Source organism: Carassius gibelio, chromosome B18 (assembly GCF_023724105.1).
Source record: "Carassius gibelio isolate Cgi1373 ecotype wild population from Czech Republic chromosome B18, carGib1.2-hapl.c, whole genome shotgun sequence".
NCBI classification, from domain to species: domain Eukaryota; kingdom Metazoa; phylum Chordata; class Actinopteri; order Cypriniformes; family Cyprinidae; genus Carassius; species Carassius gibelio.
In genome coordinates this window covers 29,330,564-29,351,492 of record NC_068413.1, presented here as the reverse complement: position 1 = coordinate 29,351,492, position 20,929 = coordinate 29,330,564, and the positions used below count along the sequence as shown (strand labels likewise).

General features: G+C 40.6%; 1 protein-coding gene, 1 long non-coding RNA gene and 1 pseudogene across 2 annotated transcripts; 2 read left to right on the top strand and 1 right to left on the bottom strand.

Annotated features, from left to right (window-relative positions):
* Positions 1-720: 720 nt before the first annotated feature.
* On the top strand, positions 721-4,456 carry LOC127977343 (extracellular calcium-sensing receptor-like). The gene is made up of 6 exons (XM_052582218.1): positions 721-941; positions 1,228-1,519; positions 1,697-2,524; positions 2,870-3,097; positions 3,294-3,417; positions 3,543-4,456. The coding sequence occupies exons 1-6, from the start codon at positions 721-723 to the stop codon at positions 4,454-4,456; spliced, it is 2,607 nt and encodes an 868-aa protein (XP_052438178.1).
* Positions 4,457-6,052: 1,596 nt separating this feature from the next.
* Positions 6,053-6,380, bottom strand: LOC127977452 (uncharacterized). The gene is made up of 2 exons (XR_008158228.1): positions 6,265-6,380; positions 6,053-6,201 (listed from the first exon to the last, which is right to left on the bottom strand). It is a non-coding gene; the product is annotated as an uncharacterized LOC127977452 (long non-coding RNA).
* Positions 6,381-15,633: 9,253 nt separating this feature from the next.
* On the top strand, positions 15,634-16,154 carry LOC127977500 (extracellular calcium-sensing receptor-like; annotated as a pseudogene).
* The last annotated feature ends 4,775 nt before the right edge of the window (positions 16,155-20,929 follow it).

The following is a 20,929-nucleotide window of genomic DNA, read 5'->3' as shown; positions in this document are numbered from 1 at the left end:
TTTACTGTTGGAGGTCCTAGAAGTCATGTTCAGATACATAGATACATAATGTATTTAATCAGATACTAAAAGATAATAAATCTAAATCTGACTCCTCTCTCCCGGGTCCTCGCTAACACACATCATGGGCCTCGAACCTGGGTCTCCGGAATGGGAGGCGGACGCACTAACAAGGAGGCTGCATGATGATGTTGTTGCAAAATGACTGCAGCCACCAGCCTCTGTTGCTAGTGCGTCTCTTGAGATCAAGGGAGTGAAAAATTAAATGCACAGCACTTACTCACTGGCCTCTGTTACATATAAAATTCTTCTTTTATTGTTCAGCAAAAGTCAAAAGCAGAACTGACATACAGTAGATATAATCATTTGTTTGAGTCCTGTAGTCTGTTCATCTAAATGTTTAACTATCCTTTAGCAATACTTTTTTTTTAGTTCCAAGTTTTCCTGCTCACCGCCTCTAAATAAGCATTGAAATGTATTGTAAATATATTTTATAAACTTGTTTGTTTTGTTTTTCATCTAACAACCCACAATGTAAACACCTAAATATTTTTACCATTTCTTAATATAGATTAGAAAAAGAAATGATAAGGATGGGAAAGTGACATCATGATTTCCAGAGATACCCACTTAGCACCTCCTGCTCTTTAAAGCAACACCCCACACAACTGTCGTCATAAATTAGCAGGCAGAATGGGTGAGTGGGTCAGAAAGAGAGAGATGTGGATCACTGTAAACATCTGCCTGTATCTGTCTTTTAAATGCATCTCTACAGCTTTAGTCCACAGATCAGGTACTTGCCAGCTCCAGGGACGCTTCAAGTTAAATGGAATGTACCAGGATGGAGATGTTATACTTGGAGGCCTGTTTGAGGTTCATTTTTTCACTGTGTTCCCAGAGCTGAGCTTCAGAACTGAGCCAGAACCACCATATTGTGAAAAGTGAGTCTGGAGCCAGAATGCCTTCTTAACTATAAAATATGATAGAGACATAGATTTTAAAAAATAACAATAAAAAAATGACAAAGAAATATGCAATGTGATGTTATCTTGGCCATATATATATATATATATATATATATTGAAAGCTCTTTATATTAAAACAAATGTGTACCATAGGAGGATTCCATGATTTCTGAATTGGAATATATTAATGCTCATTTTGTATGTATTATATTTTCTGTTTAATTTTTTAACATTGATTTATAAAAACTTTTTTTTTTCTTAGATTTGATATGGAAAGCTTCCAGCAGGCACAGACAATGGCTTTTGCTATAGACGAGATCAATAATAATCAAAATCTGCTGCCTAATATCACTCTTGGTTACCATCTTTATGACAACTGTGTGATGCTAGGAATGGCATTCCGTGCTGCCATTTCCCTAGTTAGTGGAACAGAAGAAAGATTATCCAACCTCAACTGCACTGGCCCTTCTCCAGTGATTGGGATTGTGGGTGATCCAGGTTCAACTCCATCCATTGCAATTTCCAGTGTTCTGGGGCTATTTCGAGTACCTATAGTAAGATGGGATGAAAAAAGTAAAAATGCACTATATGCATATTTTGTACTGTTCAATTCCATTTGTTCTATTTAGTCATTTATATCCTGAATCAATTTCTTTGATTCTCCATGAGTATGTAAATCATAATCCATTTCTCTGTCTCATGTCTTCTCTCTCTACGTCTTTCCTAATTAGGTTAGTCACTATGCCACCTGCTCCTGTTTGAGTGACAGGAAAAAGTACCCCTCTTTCTTCAGAACAATCCCCAGTGATGCCTTCCAGGTGCGGGCTATGATTCAGATCTTGAGGCATTTTGGATGGACGTGGGTTGGACTCCTCTACAGTGATGACGACTACGGCATCTATGCTTCTGTGTCCTTTAAACAGGAAATGCAGCTGTTTGGAGGTTGTGTTGCCTTTTCTGAAATCCTACCCCATGACAACAACCCCAAAGACATTCGACATATAATAGGAGTGATTCAGGCCTCTACAGCGAGAGTGTTGGTTGTTTTTTCTACTTCGTCCTATCTGATGAATTTGATGGATGAGGTGGTATTGCAAAACCTGACAGGCAGACAGTGGATTGCAAGTGAAGCATGGGCTACCTCACCTGTGTTTCACACTTCACGTTTCTTGCCATTTTTGGGAGGCACACTGGGCATTGCCATCAGACGTGGAGAGATCCAAGGACTTCAAGAGTTTTTGCTACGTCTTTGTCCCAGTAATGATCCAAGAAATAATATGTTGAAAATCTTCTGGGAAAACATGTTCAGGTGCAGTTTTAAAACTGAGGGTGCAACGACAGATGGAGGCCAAGTCAAAAAGTTGTGTACTGGACAGGAGGATCTGATCATCACAAACACACCATACACTGATGTTTCAGGGCTGAGAGCAGCTTATAATGTCTATAAAGCAGTTTATGCCCTGGCACATGCACTTCATGACCTAATGCAGTGTGAGGAGGGTATTGGACCATTCAGTGGGAACAGATGTGCCAACATAACCAACCTAAAACCGTGGCAGGTAAGGCCCACATGTATATTGGAGATTCTGTCGAGGCATATAGTAGAGCTAAATGTGGAAAAGCAAAATCTGTGCTCTACATAGATTCATATATGATATCTTAATTAAACTGATATTGTCCCAGTTATATTATTGATATTTTAGTAATCAAAGAAGATACATTTATATTGACAACATTTCTTCATAACAATTAAATTTTTAAGAAACAGTCATTCGCACATTCTTATAACAGAATTACAAAAAAGACATTAAAGTACAATGTTGCAGTCATGTATGAATGACAATTTATAAATGTATACTTGTCATGTTTGAATTTTAAATGTGTTTTGTCTAAAAACTATACAGCTGGTTCACTACCTACAGAAAGTGAACTTCACCACAGGCTTTGGGGATCATGTGTCATTTGATAAGAATGGAGATGCACTGGCTATTTATGATGTATTGAACTGGCAGCCATTCTCTGATGGATCAATACGGGTCTACACAGTTGGTGTAGTAAATGAAGGGGCAGGGAATGGGAAGGTGCTTTCACTGAATGAGGATGCATTATACTGGAACTTTCAGTTTAAAAAAGTAATCATTTTCAGTTATTTATTAAATTATAAATTATATATATATATATATATATATATATATATATATATATATATATATATAAACATGTTACATTCATTCTTATATATCATAAAAATTAAACTATTACACAATATTAAGCATTCACTCTATCACTGTGTGCTAATAAATAACAACATATGTTGTCCAATGATAGCCCCCACGGTCTGTGTGCAGTGAGAGCTGCCCACCAGGCACTAGAAAAGCCATGAGGAAGGGACTTCCTGTCTGCTGTTTTGACTGCCTTCCATGTGCAGATGGACAGATTTCTAATACAACAGGTGAGGAGATTATTGTGGGCAAAATATAATTGTAACTGAATAAAACTTGAGATTTATTACAAAATTATTTCTTGTTTATTTATTGTTTTCTATGTTTTTTTTTTTTTTTTTTTTTTTACTTACAGATACAATTGAGTGTACTGCATGCCCAGATGAGTTCTGGTCCAATCCAGATAAGGACCAGTGTGTCCCCAAAGATGTAGAGTTTCTATCCTATGAGGATCCTCTAGGCATCTCTCTAACTACTGCATCGCTGCTTGGCATCTGCATCTGCACTCTTGTAATGGTCATCTTTGCTCATCATCGTAACACTCCCATAGTACGAGCCAACAATTCAGAGCTTAGCTTTCTGCTGCTATTGTCACTCAAACTGTGTTTCCTGTGTGTGCTGCTGTTCATTGGCCGGCCAAAGTTGTGGACATGTCAGTTAAGACATGCTGTGTTTGGCATAAGCTTTGTCCTGTGTGTCTCCAGCATCCTGGTCAAGACTATGGTAGTAATAGCCGTATTCAAGTCATCTCGGCCAGAAGGCAAAGGCCAGATGAAATGGTTTGGAGTTGCTCAACAAAGATGCACAGTTTTGGTCCTAACAGCCCTCCAGGTTGTGATATGTGCAGTCTGGCTATCAACTGCCTCTCCAACACCTCATAAAAACAACCAGTATACTCGCTCTAAAATAGTATATGAATGTGCTATAGGCTCAGTGGCTGGTTTTTCTATGCTGCTGGGATACATTGGGCTGTTGGCAGCAGTCAGCTTCCTGTTAGCCTTCCTGGCAAGAAATCTACCAGATAATTTTAATGAAGCAAAGTTTATCACTTTTAGCATGTTGATCTTCTGTGCTGTGTGGATTTCATTTGTTCCAGCATATGTGAGCTCACCAGGAAAATATGCAGTGGCTGTCGAGATATTTGCTATTCTAGCTTCCAGTTTTGGATTACTGGTGGCCATATTTGCCCCTAAGTGCTACATCATCCTTTTACATCCAGAGAGGAACACTAAAAAAGCCATCATGGGAAGAGAAACACAAAATAAATAGTTTTACATTATTGTTTACTCTAATCATTTCTGGGGTTCACCACTGTAAAAAAAACAAAACAAAACAAAACAAACAAACAAACATCATTATCATTAAAATACAAGTTATTCTTTCACTTGCTTTAAAATTACACTATTTATGTACAGTATATTTTAAACAATAACCTCTTTTATACTTTTATAAAACTGTAACACTTAAGTTGAGAGACTTTTTATTAAATCATACAATGTATATATGCGTTATGTGGCCAAACAAACAGCCTATTACTGTTGCCTTTGTAATAGATTTGCTTATGAATCAAGAACAAGGCATTTGTAGCTGTATTTATAAACTGCTTAATAATGACTATTAATGTTGGGATAATGCTTTATAAAGGATGAACTGACTATTTACTAATGCTTACCTAATGATTCATAGCATGCATTTATTATAAAGTGTTATCCAATATTATAATATAACATTAGAACATAGTTAAAAATCTACCTAGAATTTAGAAAGTAAATTTCAAAATGTGATATTCGTAGGCTGCAGCCTAATGAATAAAAATGTTAAATAAATAAACAAATTCACATAAAGGCTCTTAAAGGTATACTCCACCCCAAAATAAATTTTTTGTCATTAATCACTTATGTCCATGTTGGTCCAAACCCGTAAAAGCTTTGTTCATCTTCGGAACACAATTTAAGATATTTTGGATGAAAATCCAGAGGCTTGAGACTGTCCCATAGACTGCCAAGTAAGTTACACTGTCAAGGTCCAAAAAAAGTATGAAAAGCATCATCAGAATACTCCATCTGCCATCAGTAGTTCAACCATAACATTATGAAGTGACGAGAATACTTTTTGTATAAAACAAAAAATAATGACTTTATTCAACAATTCCTTTGTCAACAATCTCCTCTGTGTCTCTCCACCAGTGGTGGCTGGTGCAAAAAAAATTGGGTGTGGGGGCGCAAACAACAGTAATTCAAAGTGTAAGTAACGCAGTAATGTAAAAGCCATGTTCCTTCTTAGAATTTTTCTGATGTTCATGCTAACAGCAATTTTTAAAACACCAGCCATTTATTTTATCAAACTCAGAGATGAAGGCTGTAAAAATGTAAAGGTACAAGAGGAAACCGAAGAAAAACAAATAATTTTACATCAGTTTAAAGACTGTGTAAATTATTATTATTTTCTTTTCTTTTTTGTTACATAATGCTTCTATAATGAGACACTTAAGGAGTATTATTTGAAAAGAGATATGGTCATTGTATAACTGTATCATCTACACAAGCCATTGTGCCTGCAACAAATTAATTTGCAACAAGTTAAATTGCATTGTTTCATTTAACTTCTTTGGGTAATTGTCTTTGGTGACTACAATAGTATTGCTCCACACATTGATCCCACAAACATGGAATAGTAATCCTCTCATAGTAAAGTTATCAGAACCAAATTATCATAATTATTTATATCCATTCATATTATGTAAATGTTTCTTTATCTTAAGGATCTACTCTTTGCTACAATAGTTAAGGATTTTTCTTTTTTTTTTTTTTTTTTATAAAATCAAAGAGATTTACAAGTACACATAGAAAATAAATAAACAAGCAGTTTAACTTGTTGGTGATGGTTTATTTTGACTGCAATAAAAACTAATTTCTGCTGCAATCCGTTCATGGACCTCTGGACTGAGTGACCGCCACCTCTTCGGTTGAGAACCACCTTCACTGCTTTGGTCAACCAGGGAATGGAGATAATTTCTGTAGATGAATAAGAAAACATATCAATAATAATAATAATAATAAATGCAAAACAAGGAATACAGCTGCTATCTGATCTTCTGTATATCCTGCTGGAACTGCTGGATGATCCCCCTGATGTGGATTGAATCTATGTCCTTCTTCTGGAGTTTGGCATAGAGGAGGTCCACATGTTGCATGAAAATAAAATAAAATCCTAATCCTCCAGCAGCATGGCAAAGGCTCCTGCCTCTCTGACGGTAACAGGGTCAAAGTCACCTGAGTCTCGTATAGTTTGAAAACAGCAGATGAGGTCCTCTCTGTGCTCAAACACTGAATTGATGGCATGGCTGTGGAAGTTCCATCTGACTTTGCTTGTTTGTAGTCTATGGGCAACTACTTTATCAAGGACATCGGTGCGCTTGGGTGATCTTGAGAAAAAGCTGTCAAATCCTCCAAGGTCAGAAAAAAGAACTCTCACTTTGGGTATGTGAGAAGTGGCCTGTTGCATTATCAGATTGAGCTGATGTGCATAGCATTGGATGTAATTGGCATTTGGGTACACATCTTGCATCTTCCTTTGAACACCTGCAGTGGCTCCATCATACACTTGGGAGATGAGTTTATTATTCTGATCCTCTGGAAGGATGACAGCAAGATGCTCTTTTAGTGCTGTGGCGATGGAATCAGCTGTAGCTGAACGCAGAAGAATAAACAAAAAAAAAACTCTCATGTACGTTATTTTTAGCATCAATGTACCACGGCACAAGCACAAATTGACACTGTGTGGCAATATCGGTGGTCTCACCGGCATGGATTGAGAGAAAGTCACTGCTCTGTGCTTCTTGGATTATGTGCTCCCTAACAATAGACAACATTCAGTCCAACAGCTCGTTTGAAGTTTCCTTAAACACAGCGGCAACAAAATCGACCAGGCCACGAATATCCCAGGATTGTCTGATGTCTCGTTCTCGTCATGACCATGCAAAGCCAGCTCAAACACGAAACAAAATTTCACACAGTCTGTTATTCTAGACAGAATATTTTTTGTGACCTCTTCATTGTGCCTTCTAATGCCAATCCTGTAGCCTTCATCTAGCTGTTCAGCAATGCTATGCTAATTCTAGGTTCGGGCCATTCCCAAGCTTGGAGCCCTTCCCCGGACAGCACGCCAAATACGCATACCATACCTCAGCTAATTATATGTAAGCGTGAACTCATGAATCACATTCACCTGAAAACAATCACACACAGCTGCCACCAATTACACACACTCAGCACAATCATCAGACACGTTTTTAAGAATTGGACTTCCTTTCACACACTGCCGAGTATTGTTCTGCACATATCCCTCCCCTAGCGATAGCTGCGATACCAAGCCATTCCGTGTGTATTTTCATAGTCTTGTATTAGTTTCTAGTTTTCATAGACTTGTTTCAGTTTATAGTTTTCAAATTCTTGTTTAAGTTTATAGCTTTCATAATATTGTTTTTTAGTTTATAGTTTTCATAGTTGTTTCAGTTTATAGTTTTCATAATCCTATTTCTGTTTATAGATTTCAAAGTTTAGTCTTTTTCTTGCTTTGCCCTGTTACTCGTGTTTCGACCCTTTGCTCAGGATTCTGGATTACCCACTTGCTTAGCCCTCTAGATATTGTTCATTCATCATAGACCCACGCGTGCCCTAGGAACATTCTTTGTCTTGCCCTATACATACAACTCTTTGGCAGTATTTGACCCATGCCTGTTGTGACCACATCTCTGTGTAATAAAAGCTTGCACATGGGATCCACACATCTCACGACTCGTCAGCCCCATTACAGCTATAAGACAGGCTATGCCTATAAAATAACAAATAAGTTACATAAATTTTAAATAGGTATACAAAACTGGAAATGACTAAATAAACATGCATAATATATAAACAAATAAATAAGAAATGTAGAATGTTTATTAGCAAAATGAGTAAGAAAGCTTGGAGGCACGACATACACCTCTAAGTCAAATAAAATAAATAAATTGCACAACAATTAAATAAAGTAAAAATCAGCAAACAATGTGGAGCCAATTTAATAAGAAACATATGTTTAAAAAAAAACTTCCGAATAGAGATTTTTTTCCTAACCGACACTCGTTAATCAATTATTAGCCATTAACAGAAAAGATTATTTTAAATAAGTCAAATTGAGTGACCCGTTAAGAATACTAACATTTGTTTTCCGTGAATTCATTTTACATGTGCAAAAAGCAGCACACAAGAGAACATGAGGATTCACATGGTCATCACATCACATCACCCACCAGCAGTGCTTCTATATATATGTATGTTACCGATAACCAGGACAGGAGGCTGAAAGTATAAGAAACTCAGTTAATAGAGGCACAAGCAGAAGAGCAGGTAGTTTAGGGTGAGGCAATGGTGCTGGAGGCAGTGATGAAGGGATCCGTTGGTGAAGGGTTCAAGACTCTGGAAGTAGTGGACACACACACACGCACACAGGATGAAGACTTGGAGACTGCTGGAGAGAGGTAAGTAGAGTGATAGTTAGTCCTTAGAGTAAGCACACAGGTTAGACCTTGTTCCGAACGAGACCGGACGCTGACTGTGTGTGTGTGTGTGTATGTGGTATTTGTAGTGAGCTGGTGATTGCAGGTGGATGAGAAGCAGGTGGGAGTGATTAGTACTCAGGTGAGGGAGTGTGCTGTGATTAGTTGGTGATGGAGCCTGGCGTCTCTGTTACAGTACCCCCCTCCCCACGGCCCACTCCTGAGGGCCAAGGACCCTGACAACGTGGTGGACATCCTCTTCCTTGTGGAGCCAGTCTTTCAGGGTGATTGGAGTGGAAGGTGTCTAGTAGGTTTGGATCCAGGATGTCATTGCGTGGGACCCATGAGCTTTCCTATGGACCATATCCTTCCCAGTCCTCTTAAGTTCTCAAGTTGTCCACCACGCCGCCGGGACTCCAGGATGTCATGAACCTCGTAGGCAGCTCCATCATCAAGGAGGAGAGGAAGGGGGGCTTAGGCTACACCAGGCTGTGTGGAGGGAGAAACAGAAGGATGGTAATGTTTGAAGAGTGAAACATGGAAAGTGGGTTGAATCCGGTATCAGGTAGTAGGTGGAGCTTGAAAGTGACCAGATTGATCTGCTCGGTGATGGTAAATGGTCCAATGAATCTGGGACTAAGCTTGCGGCATGGTAGGCACAGGCGGATGTCCCGGGTTGACAGCCAGACCTTCTGTCCAGGTTGGTATTCCAGGGCGTTAGAGCGACGAAGGTCAGCTGTCATCCTGCGCCTATGTAGGGTCCGTTGCAGTTGGTGGTGGGCCACGTCCCAGACCCTCTCGCTTTCACAGAACCAGTAGTCAATCGATGGGATGTCTGAGGGTTCACCTGACCAAGGAAAGATCAGTGGTTGGTAGCCAAGCACGCACTGGAATGGAGTGACCATTTCCATGGCTGTGGGTAGACCTTTCAAGGGAAGACAACATGATTTAGAGAACCAATCAACTATAACAAGGTTACAAGTGTTGTTTGTCAGAGGGAGGCAGATCTGTGATGAAGTCCACCCCTAGGTGTGACCACGGGCAGTTCGGGACGGGCAGAGGGTGGAGCTTGCCTGATGATAGGTGCTGTGGAGTCTTCGAAATGGCGCAGTCTTTACATCTGTGCACGTACCTTCTGATGTCCGATGACATGTTGGGCCACCAGAAGTGTTCCCTTAGCAGCGAGAGGGTTTCATTGACCCCCTGGTGACCAGTACCAAGAGACGTGTGTGCAGAGTGGATGAGTGGAGTGCGCTGTCTCCTGTGGATGTATTGCCGTCCTGGTGGCCAGGCCCCACCAATGGCGGAGTGTTGGTGAAGGGATTGGAGGAGGGTAGGGTCTTGGCTGACCAGATCATAGGACTGACGATTACCTTCTCAGGAAGTAGAGGTTCAGGTTCTTCTAGGCTTTCCACCAGGGCGTGACATAGGGCATCAGCTTTGATGTTCTTGGCCCCTGGGCGGTACGAGATGGAGAAGTTGAAGCGGGTGAAGAATAGCGTCCAGCAGGCCTGTCTTGGATTAAGCCTGTTGGCTATGCGTAGATACTCTAGGTTTTGATGGTCTAGGAAACTAGGAGAACTAGGAAAGGGTGTTTGGCTCCCTCCGGCCAATAACTCCACTCATAATTGAGCTTCTGAGAAAAGAAGGCACATGGATGGAGGCGGCTGGGACTCCCCTGCTGCTGGGACAGGACCGATCCCACTCCGGTGGTGGAGGCGTCGACTTCGACGATGAAGGGTCGATTGAGGTCAGGATGCACCAGGTTTGGAGCGGTAGTGAAAGCCTCCTTGAGAGAGTTGAAGGCCTCCGTGGCGGCTGGGGTCCAGGACAGAGACTTGGGTTTATTACGGAGGAGGCTGATGAGAAGGTTGGTGATGGAGATGTAATTCTGGATGAAATGCCGGTAGAAATTGGCAAAGCCAATGAATCGTTGGAGTTATTTGATTGTGGTAGGAGTGGGTCAGTTCTTGACAGTGTTCACCTTCCCCTCGTCCATCCGGTTGCCACTGCTATTGATGTTATACCCAAGTAACTGCACTGAGGGCTGATGGAAGGAGTATTTCTCTGCCTTGAGGTATAGGTGGAAGGCCCTCAGGCATTGCAGGACCTCCGCAATGTGGCGATGATGTTCTGCTAAGCTCCGGGAGTAAATGAGGATGTCATTTATGTAGACGAGGATGAACTTGTGGAGGAACTCCCGGAGCCCCTTATTTATGAAATCCTGGAATACGGAGGGAGCTTGACAAGCCCATACAGCATCACCAAGTACTCATAGTGGCCAGTAGGGGTGATGAAAGCAGTTTTCCACTCATCCTCCTCACGTATCCGGATGAGGATGTAAGCGCTGCAGAGGTCCAACTTTGTGAACCCAGTGGCACCATGGAGATATTCCAGGGCAGCTGGGATGAGGGGAAGAGGAAAACGTAATTTAACAGTTATATTGTTGAAGGCACGGTAATCAATGCAGGGCCGCAAGCCTCCGTCCTTCTTTTCCACAAAGAAAATGCTGGATGCAGCAGGGGAGGTAGATTGACGGATGTAACCTTGCGCCAGCGCCTCCTTAATGTAGTCCTTCACAGCCTTCTCTTCCAGGATGGAAAGAGGATAAATCCTTCCTTTAGGCACTGGTTGACCCGGAAGAAGATCGATGGCACAATCCCATGGCCTGTGTGGAGGCAGCTTGGAGGCCCGTTTGGGGCAGAATACGTCACTGAAGGGGGCGTTGTACAGGGGGGTTGGAATGGCTATGGATTGCTTTTCTACCGGGCTCTCAATGGATGTGGTACAGACAGGTAGAGGTTCCGGGAAGAGTTTGGCTGGAAAAGGGAATCCAGTGATACAGCCCTAGAAACAGGAGTCGCCCCACTTCAGGATTTCACCTGTCTTCCATGAAATAACTAGGGTTATGCTGCTACAACCACGGGCACCCTAGGATTGACATCAGTGGTGGATTCCTCCAGAACCAGCAGATGGATCTCCTCCTTATGAAGTAGCCCGGTTTAGAGGGTTATCGGACCAACACTATGATGAATGCATCTTCAACTCATCTTCAATCTCGCTGACCTAGAATTGAGGAGGGCAGAGAATGGAAGAGAGATGTCAGCGGCAGTAAGTGTCACTATAGTGGTGAGTGGTTTCAATTGATACTTCGAAGGGAGAATGGCACTCACCATGGGACGAGGAGGACGGACGGACGGGGCATACGGAGATGATATGCCCGCTGACCTAGAATTGAGGAGGGCAGAGAATGGAAGAGAGATGTCAGCGGCAGTAAGTGTCACTATAGTGGTGAGTGGTTTCAATTGATACTTCGAAGGGAGAATGGCACTCACCATGGGACGAGGAGGACGGATGGGGCATACGGAGATGATATGCCCCAGAGATGCACAGTAGAGACATAGATTCTGGGCAAGGCGTCTTTGCCGTTCAGCAGCAGTGAATCGGTAAGAGTCGACGAGCATGGGCTCGCTTGCTGGTTCTGGGGAGCTGACGATCTCAGGTCGGCAGAGTGGCGAGTTTGAATACGCCTGACCCTGGTGCTCTTGGAGGCACGACTGCATACGGGTGGCAAAGCGGATGGAGAGTTGAATGAAGTGTTCGAGCCAGATGGTGTCCTTGTATGCAGCGAGATGCAACCGCACTTAAGGTTCCAATCCCTGACGGTAGGTGGTCAGCAAGGTCTGCTCATTCCATCCACATCGTTGCTGCAAGACTCCTGAACTTAAGAGCATATTCATTGACAGACATTTCTCCTTTAAATTATAAAGCTTCTCACCAATAGAAGAATCCCATGCGGGTCTGCCAAAAACTTCTCAGAAATGGTCGATGAAGCTAGAATAAGACTGGATAACAGGGTTATTTTGTGTCCAAATAGAATCGGCCCACTGAAGTGCTTTATCTTGGAGTTGAGATATCAGAAAGGCCACTTTAGATCGTTCGGTGAGGGCATCTCCAGGACCAGCGAGCATTGGAGCAGGAATCCGCTGCAATCCTCCGAACCAGAGTAGGGCAGGTGAGGAAGTGGTGGTGTTGTCAGCTGAAGTGCTCGCAGGTGATGGGGATGCCGGAAGAGTGGTGAGTGTTCAACGCAAAGCGTCAACAAGGTCCTGGAAGGGGTCCGTGAGGCTCATGCTTGTGCCGATCGGTCTTGGTCAGGTCTTCTTTTACGGAAAACCAGGACAGGAGGCTGAAAGTATAAGAAACTCAGTTAATTGAGGCACTAGCAGAGGAGCAGGTAGTGTAGGGTGAGGCAATGGTGCTGGAGGCAGTGATGAAGGGATCTGTTGGTGAAGGGTTCAAGACTCTGGAGGTAGTGGACACACATACATGCACACGATGAAGACTTGGAGACTTTGAGATCGCTGGAGAGAGGTAAGTAGAGTGGTAGTTAATCCTTAGAGTAAGCACACAGGTTAGACCTTGTTGTGTATGAGACGTATATATATATTAGTGGTGGGCCGTTATCGGTGTTAATGTGCTGCATTAACGTGAGACTCTTAGCGGGCGATAAAAAAAATATCGTCGTTAATCTATTCTCAAAGTTGGGTTGGGAGCTGGGTCTATACTATGCAAGCTATGATGACTTTCACCTTTATATTTTATATAACTCACTGGCTGAGGCCAGCCTAAAAAGATGCTCAGGACAGTTGACGGGCCACTGCTGCGCATCATCACGAAAGCGTATCTTTTTCATGTTTTTAAGCCTTACCGCTTGTCGATTTAAACATTAAAGCATCCAAACACAAGACGTGAAAAAACTGAACAGAGTAGCTGGTTACTCGCGCGCTGTCTTTTCTATGTAGTAATGATATACCTATTCTCATAACTCAGATACATTCAGAAACTGATGTGTTTAACCCTTTAACTGTCACCCCCATTTTTGAACATAGACGTGAAAGTACACTATTCACACTTAAATTGTTATTATTCATAAACGCTTTTGAATGCAGACCAAAGGTTGGTCTCTTTTTAAAGAAGACAATCTCCAGATTTAAAAAAATGGAAGCATATAAATGTTATAGAATTTTAAATTTACTGTAAAGAAAATGTACTGTACTATTTTTATTATATTTTATATAAAATAAATGTTTTATAAAATATGTTTTAATCCAAAATTGCTATAAAATTAAAGCCATATGTCTAAATAAGTTGTGTTCCAAATTTAAAGTTGATATAAAAATGTAGGTTCATTTTGTTTAGGTGTTATACCACAAACAGCCACCAGGTGCCATTGAAATTCCATTGAATTTTTGGGATGCATTTTTCAGTCACAAATGTATGAATTCCTCTCTCAATATTATGTCTATGACAAAATCCACCAAATATGAAATCTTGAGACTAAGACCTTTCCAACAATATGTATTTTTTTAAGATTATGAAAAGTTGTCATTCTAAAAGACCATAATATATTTGGAATATGACACCTGCCACTAAGGGGTAGGAGCACGCTAAAATATTTTAAAGTACGATTTCCATGGTAATGCAGTGTCCGATTTCAAAATGGTTTTCACAGGATGAATTTGGAGTGTTTAAGCTTTCGAATGATATATCATTTATGATGATTACTAAAACATGTGATGGGAAAAAGGATGCACAGATTTTTTTGTGACAAAGGTCAGAACTCCTGTTATGATGTATATGTTTTGAGGTGCACTCTTGTCATAAATTAATCTATTACTGTTCCTACATAATTTTTAACAACAAAAAGTATTCATGATGAATCTGTGAGAACCATGGAAGGCTGGGTTCCATATTGAGACCTAAGCGGTACTCGTACAGTATGCCAGATACCATACCAGATACCATTTTACATCAGTCACCGACCAGTGACCTACTGAAAGGGAATGTCTCCGTTAGGTATGGCAACCCTTGTTCCCTGAAGGAGGGAACGGAGATGCCACGTCCCATCGCCATGGCTGCTTTACTGCTGCTGAGCTACCTCCTGCTGCAATGTGCATTGGCTCGTTTAGTTTACACTCAAAGTAGATTGGTCTATCGAATTGATATCCCATTTTGCGTCGGCCACCGATGTGACGTCTCCATTCCCTCCTTCAGGGTACGAGGGTTACCATACGTAACCGAGACGTTCTTCTTCTCCTTAGCCCAGGTAAGACGACTCTGACATTGTCTGTGGTTCAGGAGTGGCTTAACAAGAGGAATCCATCAACTGTAGCCAAATTCCTTTACACGTCTGTATGCCTTGACCCCAGCCTCAGTCCATTCCTTGTGAAGTACTGAAGTATAGAAGTTGTGTTAAATCTTGGTTCATGTTATCTACGGTAGTTAATTAATTTTAACTAATGAACCTTACTGTAAAGTGTTACCGGTTAATCTTTCTCACATATAATGGAAGCAATATACTGGAACTTTGAAACAAACAAAGTACTTATTTTATTTTAAAAGCCATATCTTGTGCTAATTATCATTTATATATTTAAAATATAACAATAATGAAATGTAAATTAATAATAGTGCAGTGTATTCCCAAGACCATCGGATCATGCAAACACAATAGAGACATATCAGTGTTTGCCTGAATAACAACAGTTGTTAACTCTCTCAGCCCCAACGGTCCTTATGCAATGAGAGCTGCCCCCCAGGCACCAGGCCAGCCACAAGGAAGGGCCTTCCTGTATGCAGTTTTGACTGCCTGCCATGTGAGATGGAGAGATTTCTAATATAACAAACAATGTATCCTTTTTATGCTCTGAAAATAAATTAATAAAATGTAACTACAACCTCACTTTGTTGTGCTTTTTATCTTTGTCTCTCTTTTTTATTATTATTATTATTTTTTATTTTTTTCACAAATGCGACTGAATGCATAGAGTTTCTGTCCTATGGGGACCCTCTGGGCCTCTCTCTGACCACTGTGGCCCCTGCTTGGCACCTGCTTCTGTGCATCCTGGTCAAGACTATGGTGGTAATAGCTGTGTTTAAGTCATCCCAGCCTGAAGGTAAAAATGCAATGAAATGGTTTGGAACAGCTCAACAAAGAGGCACAGTCATGGCACTAACTGCCCTCCAGGTTGTGATTTTCACAGTCTGGTTAACTACTACATCCCCAACACCCTATAAAAACAGTCAGTATATTACCTACAAAATAGTATATGAATGTGCTGTTGGTTCAGTGGCTGGTTTTTCTATGCTACTGGGACACATTGGACTGTTGGCAGCAATAAGCTTCCTGTTAGCCATCCTGGCGAGAAAGCTTCCATATAATTTTAATGAAGCTAAATTCATTACATTCAGTATATTGATCTTCTGTGCGATGTGGATTGCATTTGTTCCAGCATATGTGAGCTCAGTTCACAAGGGAAATTTGCATTTGCATGGCAGATTTTTGCCATTTTAGCTTCTAGCTTTGGATTACTGGTGGCCATTTTTGCCCACAATCATCCTTTTACATCCAGAGAGAAACACTAAAAAAGCCATCATGGGAAGAGCCACTCAAAAGAAATAAATAAGTACGTTCCTTCTGGCAAATACTTCAAGTTGTAATCAGTGTTGGCTTCAATGATGCCTTTTATAACTTCTTTTTGACCCCAAGCGAAGAACGAAAACGAACTTCGTTTGAAATGTGTGACCACATTTTAGTGTAAACACTAATGCTCCCTAGACATCATCAAATAATCTACCCACCTATCACTACCAAAACAGGCCTTTAGCATTTAAATGGTTTCATAAAGATATATACTGTATCCACAACTGCTAAAACTCATTGCATTGGGGAAGAAATGTTTTAGACCAGCATTTCCCAATCCCAGTCCTCGCACAATGGATTTCCCCTACTCAGGGAGTAGAAAGCAATGGATACGGTGTAGGGATCATATACATGAATCGAAACAAAGTTTATGCACAAAGCTCTCTTTTAACGAGCTGGTTCTCTGAATCAAGTGTGTTAACTAAGGCCAGAGATTTTCCTTCTTCCGTTTTTATTAAAAAAACAAAAATTCTGTCCACATGAAATTGCAAAAGCATGTTATGAAGCACTGTCAAGAGCATGCCAAGCCAGCAAGTGGTGATTTAATCTCAACCTTAAAACCTTGTTGGCCAATCAGAAGCCTGAAAAGGTTTCCAGTGGGCAGAAATAACAGCCATACTCTGACATCACAAGCCAAATCTCTGGTTTCGCTTTCTACATAATAAAACTGCAACCAGAGTTTATGAAAATCTTCACCCTGGCAGGAATTTTCAAAAAATTCCGTTTTCAGGGACTGCATTTAAATGTGGTCTGATGGCCAAACCACATAGAAAAAGCTGCGGATTTGTAAATACCCGTGTTTGTGTCGGCAGGGCAGGAGGTGGAGTGAGGACTGGAATTGGGAAGCGCTGTTTTAGACCACAAAAAAAAAAAAAAAAAACACCTGTTGTTTACAGGCATCGTTTTTGAGTTAGTTAAGTAGACTCAAGTGACCTGTCCACAGAGACAGATCTACGGTTCGTTTTGAGAGTCAAACATGTTAAAAAGAGTTGATGCTTACATGCAAAAGGGGCAGTTAGGGCAATGACTTTGCTTCATGAGCAGCCCGCCAAAATATAGCACTACATGTCCTGAGTTCAAGACCTGAATCATTGTATACACCCCCCCCCCCACCACCACCACCACCAGCACCCCCCTCTGACAATCTGCTTCCTGTCAAGAATCTGCAGTGTCTTATTAAAAATAAGCTCGTTTCTGTGAATCCATCTGGTGACAGTAGACAGTTGGGTGACATAAAATGAACTCATGAACAGAGGGTAAAATGAACTCTTCCTAAACAGAAATAAAAGACCTTATAAAGACGTTGTTGTACTTTCTCACTGAGATTCTCCAAAGGATTGACTTATATATAATGTTTTTCTCAAAATTGAAAAGAAAAAAAAAAACACTTTGTTTTATATTTCCACACTATCACATTCGACCAGCAGGATGCAGGACACTGTACTGCTTCAGGTCCCAGATTTAACAGTTAGAAAGGCAGTAAACATAATGCACTCATAATTATATGCATTCTTTTTTTATTACATTATACATGGAAATTTTATTAAAACTAAAATAAAAACTAAAATAAAAATAAGTTTTCACACTTTTCTATGAAATCAACCTAAGATAATTTACATACTGTATATGTGACTATAAGGGCTGGTAAGCAATTAATTTTTTTAATCTAATTAATTACATGATGTGGTGATTGATTAATCCAATTAACCGCACATCAAATTTGGAGAAGACAGATTATTTAAAATCATTGCCGTACAAAGAATCAAACAGAGATTAGAAAAAGTAGGTTCAGCAAGAAATATTTTGTTTGATAAAATTTTATTACATATACTCTTTTAGACCATGTAAGAAAATGATGACAGAAATGTAATTTTTAGTTGGGTGAACTATAACTTTAATCATTTTGTAAGGGAAACAGGTCAATTTAGCTCAAAGGGAATCATTTAAGATTTTAAAGGGAATTTGAACAGAATCACTGTTTCACGGCTGTTCACGGAGATGCGCCTGCGGTTCAGTGAACGAGCCGTTTAACATCAAATCTGCGCTGGATACTAATATCCAAACTATAGTGAAAACACTATCAATTAGCACAGTAACAAGATCGGCAGTTTAAGACATTAACTTGTAAGCACAAAACACAAGATACTTCTCTTTTCAATATGAATAAGGCTTTATTAGATAAATCTAAGACATATAAACTAATCTAACATAAACGCACGCACACACACATTCACACAAGTTGCAGGAAGGTCAAAAGTTAGGGAAAGATGAGTTTAAGAGAATGGAAATATGGAATCCCAAGTTAACAGCAATACGTTAAATTGCATAAACATGAACAACCATCAATCACGTAATTAGCGCTCGCATTGAGTTCCTCAATGAGGTTAAAATTATATTAGATACACCAGTAAAGGTCACAGTCTGGAGGTAAAGTTACTTGCATCTCCTGTGAAGAAGGAGCCTCGGTGAAAGGGCTATCCCGAGGTCGTTGATTGGCTGGAAGTTCAGTCTCTGAAGTGACGTCTTGGGAAGCCCGTGGTTGTTGGGCGTTGGCTGAAAGTGCAGAGTCGTGTTCGCTGGTTGAAGTTGAATGGACGTTACAAAACTTAACTCAGAACACGAAACTCTCAAACGGAAAAGAAAAGAAATAAAGTTTGACGAGACTAGGTTGTGTTCCTTCTCATAGTAGCAGCAGGCAGGCACGCTGGAACCGCGCTCAAAGAACAATGATGACTACCGCATGGCTAGATGCTACAAGCTAAAGCTAGGTAGCAAAGCTACAAGCTAAAAGCTAAGAGCAGGCATGACTGATAGCACGAGCAAGGCTGGAACTAAAAGCCGACATGGCTAATAGCAGCAGCTAGACTAGAACTAAAAGCAGACTAAAAGCAAGGCATGACTAAAAGCGAAATTACATCGTGTCCAAAGTATTTAAAACTTCCTGTTGGCCACCCCTCAAATGTTGCCTTGACCAATCAGATATGTTCTTGAGTCTTGGGTATCATAAATCATTTGTTTATCTTACCAAGCATGTGGTTCTTGCCTCACAGGGTCTAATTTTGGACATGATTCCTATAACATGATTATGATATATTTTACAAATAAATGATTGTCAGGGCAATATCAAGCAAGAAAATTCAATCACACACATATCAAACACGACTATGTACCCTTCAGCTATACCATAGTCATTTAAAGAAAACATACACGATAAGTGATTATAACATGATAGTCAAATGTGTGGGTTACACGTAAATGAATATGGAGTTAAGCAATAGAATGATTCATTCATAAGTCTTTTTTGAGTTCATTCTGGTCCATATATAATGTATAAAAAGGGTTTCTTTGCCATTCTCTGGCAAAGGACTTTTCTGTGAAGACAAAGGTTTAAAGCCCTTCCCCCTTAGGAATTTCAGTCTGGTTTCACTGGCTGGGGGGGGAAGTCAATGCAAGTATTTAACTTGATCTCCTGGGTTTACATGTGATGTCCAGCGTTGCATTCCAATCACGAACAATAAATTTGACAATCTCTTCTTTGAATTAAAATTGTCAATAATTGTTCTATTGGTGTTAATGTTGAAAGCTGTTGTGTGAACAAGTTGGTTGGTTGGTTATCTTGTTTGGTTCCTGTGGCACTAGAACTGATTTATGACTTCCTGAGGAATTCAGCTCATGTTTCAATGCACACAGCTCTGATAGACTCTTTGATTTGTCTGATTTGACTCATTTCTGCTACATATATCCCCCTTTCGATCGGCGAGGTGTTTAGGTGAAGACATCGTCGATCGCTGGAGAAACAAAGGCAGAAGAAGCAGACAAACACAGCAAACAGCAAGACAACACCTCCATGACAGTTACTGTACTGGTGCAGGCATCAGGTTATTTAGGTACACGTGGTTAAGTTCAATTAGTCAATGTAGTTTAGCACATTGAGGATAGTTTAGATGGTCTTGGAAATTGTTTTTATTTTGATTCATCAATCAAATTTGTGGTTAACTTTGTTTGGTTCTTCTAGGTTGTCTTACTTTACATGTTTACCATTAGTTTTCTAGTAATTTCATTTTCAATTCAATGGATTGACCTATCATGCATGGAGCTCTCTGGCTTCCATTCAGTTTAGAGTGGCTGGCGGATATTAGGTGTTGCGAGTCAATCCTAATATCAGACCTTCAACCCTCGCAGGGTGTCTAGGCATTTCACCTACTCAGGAAAGAGGGGAAGGAGAAGGATAGGTAAAAGAAGAACAAAACAAAACAAGGCTGCTGTGGGTTTTCCTAGCATGTGTTACAACTACTATTGAGCTAGGATGTCAGGTGCAGCTAGTGTGTCGTGAACCTTAACTTAGTGTCAGGTGTTCTACCTATTGTGAGGATGGCTGCACGTTTCTTCATGGTGGGTATGTGTAACTTTGTTACGCTAAAAGTTGGATATTCTACCTGTGGGAAGAATATGTTTGTTGACTGTGTTATCAGTAGATGTGTTTACCTCTGGGTGTAGGTAATGTTGTGTATTACTGGTGTAGTGCATGTGTGGTCAGATCTGTTCAAGTCTGTGTTGTCTCCCCCTTTTTCTAGCATGTCACTGAAGACTGGCTCTCTGCATCTTTGGCTTGGATGAGGGCGTGTCCATGGTCTAATGAGGGTCAGTCCAGCAAGGCAGGAAGTTCTTTAGCACGCCGTCGGAGGCAGTTTGGCATGGCTGTGTGAAGCTGAGTTGC